The sequence below is a fragment of the Meles meles genome, chromosome 15 (genome assembly GCF_922984935.1).
Source record: "Meles meles chromosome 15, mMelMel3.1 paternal haplotype, whole genome shotgun sequence".
Taxonomy (NCBI): domain Eukaryota; kingdom Metazoa; phylum Chordata; class Mammalia; order Carnivora; family Mustelidae; genus Meles; species Meles meles.
In genome coordinates this window covers 13,074,222-13,087,410 of record NC_060080.1, presented here as the reverse complement: position 1 = coordinate 13,087,410, position 13,189 = coordinate 13,074,222, and the positions used below count along the sequence as shown (strand labels likewise).

At 48.3% G+C, this 13,189-nt stretch overlaps 1 protein-coding gene across 1 annotated transcript in view; it reads right to left on the bottom strand.

Annotated features, from left to right (window-relative positions):
- Window positions 1-5,328: 5,328 nt before the first annotated feature.
- VSNL1 (visinin like 1) overlaps window positions 5,329-13,189 on the bottom strand; it is a 107,450-nt gene continuing 99,589 nt past the window's right edge. The window contains exons 3-4 of the mRNA XM_045978712.1: window positions 7,883-8,098; window positions 5,329-6,318 (exon numbers count right to left, since the gene is read on the bottom strand). Coding sequence (XP_045834668.1) covers window positions 6,121-6,318; window positions 7,883-8,098 — 414 coding nt within the window. The 3' untranslated portion in view covers window positions 5,329-6,120. The remainder of the gene's footprint in view (window positions 6,319-7,882; window positions 8,099-13,189) is intronic.

The following is a 13,189-nucleotide window of genomic DNA, read 5'->3' as shown; positions in this document are numbered from 1 at the left end:
TTTTCAAGATGTCCAGAGACCAAAATACTTCAATTCTGAGTGAGTAACTGTTGTCTGGGACTCGGGCTGGATCAGAAGTGTCGCCAGCCGTGCTGGAGACCAAGTGATCCAGATTTCCCGTGAATTAGTCGGGGTTATCCTGACCCGAGTCTGTGACGAGCTGGTTAGTTTTAGGACTGTTTCATATACATCAACAAAGATGCCTATACTTTGACCAACTCAGATTTTCCAGAGAATTGGTTTGAAATTTAGAGTTCTAAAAGTTTAAACAGTAACTGATACTTCATGACTTGAGCTAAGTGACTGTGGACGGCAAGATACATCAAAATATTATTTAATAGGAACAACTTTTTTTCTTTAGAGAGTGGTAAAGTTATGTGGATATAAATTCACTATTTCTTTGAGTCAGCAAATGAAGTTTTCTTCATTATTTATAATGTTGACACCTAACCTATTGCATTTTGGCTAAGATATCTTGGATAGATTCCACAGAAACTAAAAGGGCCTGAGAATATTCATTGATCAGCAAGCTTAAGAAAGCTGTTGCTGCCTGACTTTCTCAAGTATAGGAATGTAGATAATTAATTCATTCAAAAATGATGAAGTTCCTGCCATGTGCGTGATTGCAACAATTTAAAGCACGGGGAATACTACTGTGAGTAATACCAAATCTGCCCTCGGGGAGCTCAAATTCTAGTTCAGGGAAACATCTACTGCCTATAATTCCCAAGAACAGTAATTGCTGTGTGTGATAAAGCAGGGTGAGGAGTTGAGCGGAGGGGTGGTGTCTCAGTAGTGTCGAGGGAAGACCTTGCAGAAGGGAATATCTAAGCAGAGCTGAAATGAGCGAGAGAACGAGCTGTGGGAAGACCTGCGCAAGGGCTCCAAGCAGAGGACACGAGGGCGGAGGCCGTAAGTGAGAATGGACTTCGTGTCCAGGGTTTGTGAGGCCCATGTTGGCAGAGTTCAGCGAGCAGAGGGGATGAGGTGCAGAGTCAGGCAGAAGGAAGCAGAATCATTCGACATCTAGTAAGTTTTCAGACCTGGTCTAGTCAACATACTCCAATAATCTCTGGCTGCTGTGAGACTAGGTTAGGATTGGAGTCTGGCCAACGAGAGCAAGCTTTGGCAGTGGTCCAGGTAAGAGGTCATGGTGACTTGGGCCAAAGTAAAGGAGGTAGAAGTGTTCAAGTGGGGAACGAGGGCAGTGGGATTTGCTGGGAATACTATGGAGGGAGGAAGGAGGAGAAATCAAGGGTAATTGTTCTGGGGCCCAAAAAGTGTAAGAATGAGTGTCCCGTTCACAGGGAAGATGCGGAGGTGGGGCAAGGGCACTGGTACTTGGTGCGAAACGTCACACTGGTGAGTGTAAGAATGGAAAACAATAACGCGACTTGGAGAGTCTGGAAATTATATTTCACCAGCAAGATGCTGGGGAAAACCCGAATTGTGTGCCCAAAATATTGGAGAAGCTTAATTGCTTACAAGAAAGGACCTCAGGAAAAAAAAATGGGGCACCTGGGTGGCTCAATGGGTTAAGCCTCTGCCTTCGACTCAGATCATGATCCCAGGGTCCTGGGATGGAGCCCCGCATCGGGCTCTCTGCTCTGTAGGGAACCTGCTTCCTCCTCTCTCTCTGCCTGCCTCTCTGCCTACTTGTGATCTCTCTGTCAAATAAATAAAATCTTTTAAAAAAAGGACCTTAGGGAACCCATGTTATTTTATTTAGAGCTCTTTAACTATCAGTTTCTTGCTATTCCCCTACCCATCCTTTGCCTTTAGGCTCTCTGAAGACATCTGTTTAAGCATGTGTTTTACCTGTTGACATGTGTTCCAGCCAAGTGGCGGAAACAAGCATCTGGCCTCTTTAAGAAAGAAGTCTGCATTGTTCATCCAGAGACTCCTGAATGAGTGAGTTACAGGAAATACGAAGTCTTCCAACAATAGGATCCCCTTGTAAAAAGCAAGATTGGAATCTAACTCCCTTGAATATGGATGGGTCTGTGACTGTCTTGTCATCAGTAAAATGCTGTCTTAGTGATACTTCCTGACTTCTGAGGTCAGGGTCAGAAAAATCTATGAGACCTCCAACCTCTTTGCCGGAGTAGTCGTGCCGGAGTCTGAACCACCATGATTGTTGTGAGTGCCGGGGCGCCTGGGTGGCTCAGCCGGTTGGGTGTCTGCCTTCCGCTCGGGTTGTGATGCCAGTGTCCTGGGGTCCGCGAGCCCGTGTTGGGCTTTCTGTTCAGCGGGGAGCCTGCATCTCCCTCTCCCTCTGCCTGCTGCTCCCCCTGCTTGTGCACACACTCTCTTCCTCTGTCAAATAAACCTTAAAAAAAAAAAAGTTGTGTGTGCTGAGGCCGCCATCCTGTGAAGAAGCACAAACTAGCCCGGGGGGAGGAGGCCTGAGACCACAGGAAGAAAGAGGTCGGCCAGACCCCGGCTGCTCCAGACCCGGAGCCACAATCACCCACGCCAACCTCTCACAAACTCCTGACCCTCAGAAACCAGGGAAGTAACAAAATGATTGTTTCTGTTTGTAGCCACGACGTTTTGGGGAGCAGTTATTGTGGAGCACTAGTAACTGAACCGTGCCCATTACTACACCACCCACCCCTAGAAACGATTCTGATGTGACTGTTCCTTTCCTTTTACGCCATTTTGGTGTTCTTCCTGTGAGAATGAGTTTTTCATTTGTATATATTATACTGTGCATAAGATTTTGTTTCTATTTTCCCCATTCGGCATTTAAGAGAGCTTTGTGTGGGGCTCAGTCGGTTAACTGTCTGCCTTCGGTTCAGGTCATGATTTCAGGGTCCTGGGGTCAAGTCCCACGTAGGTCTCCCTGTTCTGCAGGGAGTCTGCTTCTCCCTCTCTCTCTGCCCTTCCCCTCTCTGAAGCTCTCTCTATCTCACTCCCTCTCTCAAATAAATACATAAAATCTTTAAAAAAATAAAAAGTTACGTCCATGTTTCTGTGTGCGCGTCAGTCTCTTGCCTCCAGCCAGCGTGTAGTACGCATAAGGTGCACTGACCACATTGAACTTATCGAGTCCTCTAGTAGTGGACCACCAGATTGCCTGCAGTTCCCACAAAGAGCTGTCACAGACATCTTGGGACACATCCTCTCATGACCCTCTGGGAGAGCCTCTTGGGGCAGTATACTGGGAAGTGGGAGTGCCGCCTCTGAGGGCCCATGCCCCCTTACTCTAGCCAAGTGCCTGGACAGCTCGCCAGCCTCCCGGTACCCGTCTATCTACCAGTGCCGTGCTCACCTGCTGGCCCAATCTCCACATTTTATTTATGAAAATAACCAGTGGGGGAGCACTGGGAGGCTCAGTTGGTTGAACATCCAACTCTTGGTTTCAGCTTAGGTTGGGATCTCCTGGGTTGTGGGAAATAGCCCTTCTCAGGCTCCGTGCTCAACGGGGAGTCTGCTTGAAGAGTCTCTGTCTCTCTGTCCCTTACCTCACTTGTGTGCATTCTCTCTCTCTTTCTCTCTGAAATAAAATCCATCTTTAAAAAAAAAAAAAAGGAAGAAAGAAGAACTAGTCAGTCTGTTGGACCCATAATTGCCCTCAATACCTCAATACTCACTTCCTTCATTCAGGTCTTACTTCAAATCTCATCTAACCGCTCTACCACCAATTGCCACTGCTACATCCCATCACTCCCCATCCTTCGGAGCTTGTGGCTCTTCATTGTTCTCACAGGTGTCGTGTGTGTGTGTGTGTGTGTGTGTGTGTGTGTGTGTGTGTGTGTGGTGTGTTTGGTTATTGTCTGTCTTCCCGTAAGGACGGTGTTGGGTGGCCAGGAGGTGACCAGCGAAGATCTGCTATGAACGCAGTGTCAGAGTCTGACTTAACTGAGTACCACTCCAAGGAGCCTCCCTCACTTCTCACCACACCCACCTCCTCACTTAGGGGCAGGGAACATCTGGAGGCCCCGAAGCTCTCCCATCTCTCCCTGCCCTCACATTGGACTCACCAAGCACAGGGGGAAGGACATTCTAGTACCCTTGGGACAGTTCCATCAGTGATTCAGGTACCGTCGGTGTCCTGAGTGTTTGTGGGGAGATGTGCTTGTTCACAGCTTCTTGTTGAGTGGATGCATGGAATCATTAGGCCCTGGGCTCTGGTCTTAGTTAATGATCCTAAGACAGATGAAGAGTATTTAGGAAAGAAAAAAAAAAAGCACTCAATAAAAAGTGAATAATATAGTACTGCCCTGTCTGATACTATAATATTGGCCACATGGGACAAGTTAAATTTAAATTAATTATTTATTATTTTTTAGGGGGTGGGGGAGAAGCAGAGGAAGAGGGAGAGACAGGATCTTAAGCAGACTCCCTGCTAAGTGCAGAGCCCAAAGCGGGGCTCATTGTCATGACCCTGGGATCATGACCGGAGCCATAATCTAGAGTCGGACGTTTAACTGACCGAGCCACCCAGGAGCCCTAAATTTTAATTAGTTAAAATGAAAAATTCAGTTCCTTAGTCACACTAGCCATATTGAAGTGTTCAATAGCTACACATAGCTAGTGCAGACATACACCTTTCCGTCCTCATAGAAAGTTGGTTGCACAGCACTGTAGAAAAAACCTCAGCTGCTCTAGATGTGTTCTGAAAATACCAACCTGTCCTTAGACTTCTTGAGGGACTCTTTTCTGCCTGCCTTCCTCAGGCTTAAAAGGGTCAGAATTTTGTCCGATCATTAAAAATAACAATTAGCAGGATGCCCGGGTGGCTCAGTCAGTTAAATGTCCAACTCTTGGTTTTGGCTCAGGTCATGATCTCAGAGTTATGAGATCGATCCCCACGTTGGGCTCGGGACTCGGCATGGAGTCTGCTTCAGATTCTCTCTCTCCCTCTACCCCTCCCCCACTCTCTCTAAAAAAGGAAAAGAAAAAAAATTAAAATAACTGGTATACTTTTGACTTGGAAAGACAGAAGTGTTCTTTCCCACAGGTGCTTTGGGAGGACGCATCTCAGCTGGCGGCATGTCCTCCACAGCCCCTGAAGAAGGTGACGTGTTTCTAGCACCCAGGCACATCGAGATGAAACTTAATTTTATACGATGAGCATTTTTTGAGAACAAACAAGTTTTATGTTTTATTGAAACTTTACATACCACGTTAATTGTCCCTCTTTTGAGGGCCAGGATGAAGAGTTGGAAAGTTGTCCCCCCCCCCTTTTGTGGTTGTTAATTCTCTGAATTCCAAAGATGTGTATTTCAAGGTAAATTTGGTAAGTCGTTGCTAGCTGACCCTTGATAATTATGAACATCCCTTTCAGATTTAGAATTATGAAATAAGAATTGGAGGAAAAAGTCAAATGTTATAAATTTATTTGGGACATCTATTGCCACCTCTTTGGAAGCCTTTGAAAATCCAAGCAGAAATCAATACACTTCCAGCTTTTTTTTTTACTTTGAATAAATAATATCTTTGTGTATATATAGAGAGAGATAGATATACTTAATTAATGAGTCAGTTAGCAGGATTTTTAAGTTTTATACTGCATTAATTCCAACATAGCTCTTTCCAGATTGATAGAATGCAAATGAGGTAAGAATTAAGGCAAACCTAAAAGGCATGCAAATGTAGCACATTTATGTTCACTGGTAACGCAGGCTCCCGAGTGTGGACCACCCAGAGGAGCCGAGGCCCCGCCGTGGGCCTGTCCAGTACTATTTTACAGGAGAATGGAGACACAGCCTATATTAAGTTACATTGCCATGAGGGGCTCAGTGCTACTAACATGGAATCAAGGAGACACGAGCATTAGCAAAACATGAACAAGAAACCATAGAACTCTTTGCAGCACATTTCTGCCCAGGCTTGAGGGGGAGAAGGGGTTTTAGGAAATGATGTTACACATATCACATTGTGGCAGGTTGTTTTATAATATATGCTTTTAAAATTCATTAGCGAATGACATTCTCATGCACACAAGTGTTTCAAACACAAGAAGCAAGTCCATTGATAGGTAGTCCAAGCAATATCTCTGTGTGCGCGCGTGTGTGTGTGTGTGTGTGTGTGTGTGTGTGTGTGTGTGTGTGTATAGCTGCAGACTGAATGGAACATTGAGACTTCTGTGCAGTCCATAGCATTGATCTCAGCTCATTTCTGAATGTCGCACTGCAGAAGTAATACAATGGAAGGGTCGCTCTTTGCAGCTTCTTTGAATTCATCCAGTGTAATCTGGTCATCTTTGTTCTTATCCATCTTGCTGAAAATCTTGTCTACTCGCTGCTCAGGGGTGAGGCCGTCCTCGTTCATTTTCATCATGATCACGGTGCCTACCATCTTATAGATAGCCTTGGGAAAACCAGAAACAGAGCATAAAGGTCTCCCGCGATCTGATAAGGAATTTAAATGTACTTCAAAGGACTCCAAAATCATTTTAAATAAAATGGTGATATGATCAAATATGTGTGAGTTTTGTGACTAATAGGGCATAAAAGAATTTCATCTGACTCCCAAGTTTCTGACTGGAGGGAGTGGGGAGAAAAGTGGTAGGAGCAAGAGTAATAGATGAGAAGACTCAGGAGGAAAATGATGAGCTCAGTTTTCAACATTCTGGGTTTGAAGTGCACTGGTCCTTGCGGATTTAGGAAAACAGAAAATGGGGTCCCAACTGTTGTAATGAACTTACAGTTGGCTAAGACCATCAACCAGGGTGGGCCAGTAACACTTAGCCCAGAAAGAAGATAGTGTGGGCAGATCTGTGGATCAGGGACTCTGTTCTTTCGTAAGTTAAAGAATTCGTCTATCCAGTTCAATTAACCATAAACGTAATTCTCAACGTGGGAATTTCCTAAATAGAAACAACTTTCTATGGCCCACCTCTACCAAGACCTGCAGGAGAACGTTCCTAGCAGCATTAAGAATGGCCAGGAGTGGAAGCAACACCAGCACTCGCTACCTGGTAGGCAGGTGAGCAATAAGCCAGATCTGTGCAACTGGATACTGTTTTAGGGGGAAAAAAAAAAGGAATGAAATACTGATGAATCCTACAATTTAAAAAAAAGCCAGACAGAAAGACCATATATTTATATTATATGATTGTGTTTCGAGGACACATCCAGAGACACAAATCCCTACAGACAAAGAAGAGTGGAGTCTTCTGAGTCTGTAACAGGAACTGGCAGGTGGCAGGAGGGGCCTTCCTGGGGGAATGAAAATGTTCCAAAATTGGATTATGGTGATGACTGCATACTTTGGTAAATTTACTAAAAATCATTTAGTTTTACAGTTAAAACGGGTGAATTTATGGTCTGCAAATTATAACTCAATACAGCTTTTTAAGATGCCTGTTAGAGGTGCCAAGATGCCACCAGGGGGAAAGCTGGTTTGAGGAAGAGGGGAACACCCAGCAGAGTCTGCTAATATCCTCTGTGTCAGGGCCCAGCAGCTTGGGTCTGTGACTTTTCCCAGCGCGGCGCTGAGGCAGGGGACGGGGTCGGGTGAAATCAAGCCTGACATGCAACTACCCGGGCTCTAGGCAGGGAAGAAAAGAAGTCGTCGCAGCATAGGGCCTGCCCCAGCTTCCTCCTGGGGGTTCTGCCTTCTGTGCCCTGCGGCCCTGGTCCTAGCCCGAACCGTCCCGCCCCGGTCCCCAAGTCCAGCAGCACCACGAGGTCCACTGAAGCTCAGCCCGCCCGACCCCACCCCTAGGCTCCCCCCTCCCCATCCCTGCTACCCAGGTTCCCCCACGATCACCCCCCACCCCCTCTTCTCAGGCGGCCCAGGCCTCCCACCCTCGTCCCCACCCCTCAACCCCAGCCTCCAGGGTCCTGGCCCCACCCCACCCTGGTCCATGGGCTGGCCCTGTCTCCCAGGGTCCCCATCGCCCTGCCCCGAGGGCCCCCCACCCACCCACCTCTATGATCTCCAGCATCTCCACCCGCGTAATCTTGCCGTCGCCGTCCAGGTCGTACATGTTGAAGGCCCAGTTCAGCTTCTGCTCGAAGCTGCCCCTCGAGGTGATGGACAGGGCGCAGATGAACTCTCGGAAGTCGATGGTGCCGTCGCCGTTCTTGTCGAAGGTTCGGAAGGCGTGCTGGGCGAACTTGGAGGCGTCCCCGTAAGGGAAGAACTGTAAGCAGAAGGCACAGGTTCAGGGGGTGCAGGTCCCAAACCTCAGAGCCCAATGGGCTCTGGGAAAGCCTGGATGGCCTCTGCGCCGTGCCGCAGAGCCGGGCAGCCGGGGAAGCAGGTGTGGCCCGCAGGCCTCCCGCCCGGGCAGGGGGTTGGCCAGTGCTCAAGGCCGAGGGCAGGCGTCCATCGGGCTATTTCCTGTGGAGGAGGCTGGGACATGTGGCCTTCCTGTTGGCGGGGCCCTCAAGCCCGCAGCCAGGGTCCTTCCTCCGTGGCTTCCCTGCCCCCTCTGCCACAAGGACAGGGACTGAGGCAGGTAGCCGACTTCCATCCCCAGGCAGGGTGGTGCTCCAGGAGTTTCCTCTGCCTCCCTGAGGACCTCTAGGTTCGCTGCCCCGTGGGGACAGCGCGAGGTTGCCCAGACCTGGTTTTCTCTGCGCCCCCCCTCCCCGTGGCCCGCCCACACTCTTCTCCCCGGGTGAGGCTCCAGCAGCTGCTTCTTTTCTACAAGGACTTTTCTTTTGCAGAACAGACATTTAAAACCCATTAAAAATAGAACATGACTGGGTTTATTTCTGAGAGCTATAAAGAGGTTTCTTTTCAGAGCCAACAGTTGGCCAGAGTGCCGCTGGAGACAAAGAATGGACACAGGGGGAAAAGGAGGAGCGGACCCTGGAGGAGGTAAGACCGCGGAGAATGAGGCTCTGGCTCTGCCTGTGGACAGGACAGGAGTCTGGGCCCGTCACACACAGCAGGTGTTTCTGACCCTGCCGCTCCGGCTGTCCCCGAGAAGCTAAAGGACATTCTCTAGGTAGAGGGGAGAAAATGAACAAACCCCAAACCCCAAACCAGAAGCAAAAACAAACCACATGCTGTTTTAAGGCAGAGAGGGGATGAACAGATTTCTGGAAGAATCCATCGGGCAAATACAAAGACCAAAGCAGGTGTCTGAGGATGTGAGGGGTATCCCTGCTCCTTCCCAAGTTTTGTCCCTGGTTGCTGGGACGGGCCAGACACCCTCCCTACAGTGGACCTGCTTCATGTCCACCTGGGGCTCGTTCCCTCTTCAGGGCACGTTTCTCTCTGTGCCTCCTGCCCTGGGCCTTGCTGCCTACACCTTCCATACTTAGAAGCACCTTGGAAGGTGGAACATTTCCCTGCAGAAATGAAATGCGTATTTCCACCTGCGGATCCCATAGTGGGGAGCCAGAGAAGGGACAAGCCATGCTGTGGGAGGAGCGGACTGAGGTCTGCATCGCAGTAGCATCCACCTCTGGACCCCAAGATCTGTCGTGCTTACTATTGCTTGGTAAAAAAAAATCCCGCCAAAACGGGGTGGCTTGAGACAACAATTATTTCACTAATCTCAGAAAAAAAGGATTTGACAACCACTTCTCTTTTAATCGAACGACATTTTTCTGAGGCTGTGGAGGACAAGTTTCTCCTTTGTTCCCTCATCCCCTGAACATGTTAATTTCTATCCTTCATTTTTCATGATTCGTCAAAATCCACTGAGGACTTTTTGGGGCCAGGCCCCGGCTTCAGTACTGGGAAACCAGAGATCAACACCTTACAGTCCCCAGGCTCCAGGAATTCACAGTTATTGGGGGAACCCAAGGCCCAGCTGATGAGAACTAGGAAGGCAGAGGGTACAAAACATTCCTATCCTTCAATACTGTGGGATTGGGATTGGTGTCAAGGTAGAGCGTTAGGAGGGAAAGGCTCGTCCTCTTCTACCGGCTCAGCCTGTTTCCCCATCCCACCCTGTAATGCCATTAGAATCTTGGGTGCCTGAGGACAGGCTACCAGGCGCTGAGTTTTGAACTGCACAGTTTTGACCTTGACAGTTTCTGAAGAGGTAAGTTTGATTCACAGGTGCCCTGAACGTTTTTAAACTTACTTCTGACACCAAACATGTGGGGTTTGTTTTGGTTGGGTTTGGTTTTTTACTATTCCTCCTAACAACTCCGATTTTCTGGACATTAACCTGGTCCAACTGAATTCAGTTCCATTGTGACTCTCACTGGGGGGAGTCCGTGCAGACCCCTACAGGTAAAGGGCTCGGTCCCACAAGATTGCCCCCCACTTCAGATACCAGTGGCCAGTCCCGGATGTTTCTGATAGACCTGATAGAAAGTTGGGGGGACCCACAAGGCCCTCCTTCCGTAATTTGCTAGAACAACCCTCAGAATTAAGGAAGACAATTTATTTACTATGACTGGTTTGTTTTAAAGGCCACAACTCAAGAAGAGCCTATTGGAAAAGACGGATAGGGCGAGGCGCAGGGGAAGGTGCATAGAGGGTGCACAGAGCGCTCTCTGGGCTCACCACCCTAACAGCACCTCGGTGTGCCCCCCCCCAACTGGGGAGCTCCTCAAACCTGTAGTTGAAGGGTTTTATCAGAAGACTCATTACTTACCCATGGTTGATGAAATCACTGGCTAATGATGATTTAATTCCCTCTCCAGCCCTTCTCCCCTCGCCAGAGGACAGGGGGTGGAGCTACAAGTTCCCGTCCTCTAACCACGCCTCCTTCTATCTTCTGACCAGCTCCTGTCCGGAAGCTACCAAAGCCCCACCCCCCCACGCCCCCACGCCCCCACCCCCCCGCCACCGGACATCTCATTAGCATACAAAAGGCACTGTTATCCTTCCAGAAAGTCCAAGCATCTCAGAAGCTCTGGTGTCAGGACCTGGGAGCTGAGACCAAGTATTTATTTCTTACTATATCACCACATCACAAGTGTCTTGTGCACGAATGTCCTTCACCCCTTTCTCCTCTCTGCGGATGTGGCCATCTGCCCTGTGGTCAGGAGTCCTGGGCAGAGCTGGTCCCAGTGAAATGGCCTCTGAGCACAGCACAGTGAGCCCTCGGCAGCTTCCCATCTCTCAGTGCCGGGTGTCCACCAAGCTTGCTATATGTAGTGACTTGAGACCACTGGGTGTTTTTCTCCATCTGGGTGGGTTTCTGACTGTGAAATGCTTTAACTATTTTATTTCTCATAGGGAGCTTTAAAGGGAAGGGATGTCAGATAGTTTCATCTAAAAATAGCAGGGAACTTTAGGCCAGTATATTAAAAATTAATGTAGATCTGAAAATTCTTGAGGAGAAAATCGATTGAGCTATAAAAGTTACATGTGCCCTATAGAAGGGCTATTGACTGACTTTTATAGCCAACATGTTCACTTCAGAAGAACTGAGCGTGTGCTCCGGAGCCCTCACATATGGGGGGGGGGGGGGTTGCTATTTGTTCCCTTTAGAAAACTCACCCTGTCATGTTGTGAGAGCTAGGAGTTTTTCTAATCAGGGGAGTGCCCCTTCTGTTGATGAAATGATTCACCTCTGGGTGGATCATCACAGAAAAATGAAACTGCACTCTTCAATGTCTTCTAGAAGATCAGGGTCTTGAGCTCATATTCATTTCTGGACTATGATAGTCCCTGAGAAGTACAAGTATTTTTTGCGTATTGTTGCTTGAAATGTATACTGTTTTATTTTTTAAATTTAATGTATTTTGCCTGAATAACTGTATTATATGTTGGTGTGGAAATAATTCTCAGTGGCACTAATAACCTGTAAGTCTATATAATAAATAAAAAAACTTCGAGGTTAAAAAGTCATATATATATTTATGTGTGTGTGTCTATATAATATATAATACATAATGCACAATATATGATACATAATTCCACTTGTGTCTTAGTCCATCCAGCCTGCAGTAACAAAGTGTCCCAGACTGGGCGGTTTATAAACAGAAGTTTATTTCCACAGTTCTGGAGGATAAAGTCCAGGATCACGGTATCAGCAGGGGCACTCTCTGGTGAAGACCCTCTTTCGGGTTGCACACTGCTAAATTCGCTTTGTCCTCATAGAAAGCAAGGAAACTATGGGGTTTTTTATTCCTTCTTTTTTTTGGGGGGGGGGTGGTAGATCAGACAGAGAGGGGGAGAGAGAATCCTAGGATCTTAAGCAGACTCCGCGCCCAGCACAGAGCCTGACAGTGAGGTTGGATCTCACCACCCTGAGATCATGACCTGAACTGAAATCAGGAATCAGACGCTGAACTGACCGAGCCACCCAGGCACCCCTGTGGGGTCTTTTGTATCAGGGCACTAATCCCATTCATGAGGGCTCCACCTTCACCACCTGACTCCCTGCACAGTCGCATCTCCTAACACCATCACCTTGGAGATTAGGTTTCAACATATGAATTTGGGGAGGGACACAAATATTCAGTCCGTAGCGATTTGTTTGCAAGAAGATACACCTCATTGTGAGAAATTTTAGAAACTGTATTAGATAGTTGAATTTAGCCAGTCTTTGATAAACTTCTAGTTTCTGTCTTATGTCTAGGTACACACACACTTAGTGTTTCTACGTTAGGTCAAAAATTTTATTATATCCAGTATATGCTGCTTTTCCAGTGACAGGAACAAGCCACCTGGGAAGCAGCTGCAGACGGTCAGCTGACTGAATCCAGGTACTAGGTCCTTCTGGCAGTGGTGGCACCCAGGTCGGGTGGCTCTTGGAGGCCACTCCTGTCTGGTTTGGCACCTCGGGGCAGCCTGCCCTCCTGAGGGTGCCTGGGAGAAGGCTCCGCTTCAGAGGGCAGGGTTTGGGAGTGGAGTGGAGTCTACTGCAGGGGTTGGCCGCACGAGCCTAGACTCAAGTCTAAGGGGGACAATGGCACCATCAGCCCCAGTTGGACAAAGCATCTCTCGGGTGGAGATGACCAGGCTGGTCCCCCAGGTTCCCGGGTGGGGGATGGTTCACCAGAGGCAGTTTCTTCAGGGCTCTCTGGAGTCCCCTTCTTCAGGTCTAGGACTCCCCCTTTGTCGGCCCACAGCCCTTTTGCTCTGATGTTTGGAGGATCAGAGGATTGGGCGACTGACAGAAGGTGGGGGCAGGAAGAGCCTTCTATCCCTGGCTACTTCTGGCCTGCTGGTGAGACTCTAACCTCAAGACTACACCCTGATCTTTCCCTGCTTTATCATAGGCACAATTCTTTGCCATAGCTGTGTCCTGAGAACACGGGCTCTCCATGTTGCTGGCCTGTGGTGGGGGGAGCACCCAGCCCACCGAGTGTAG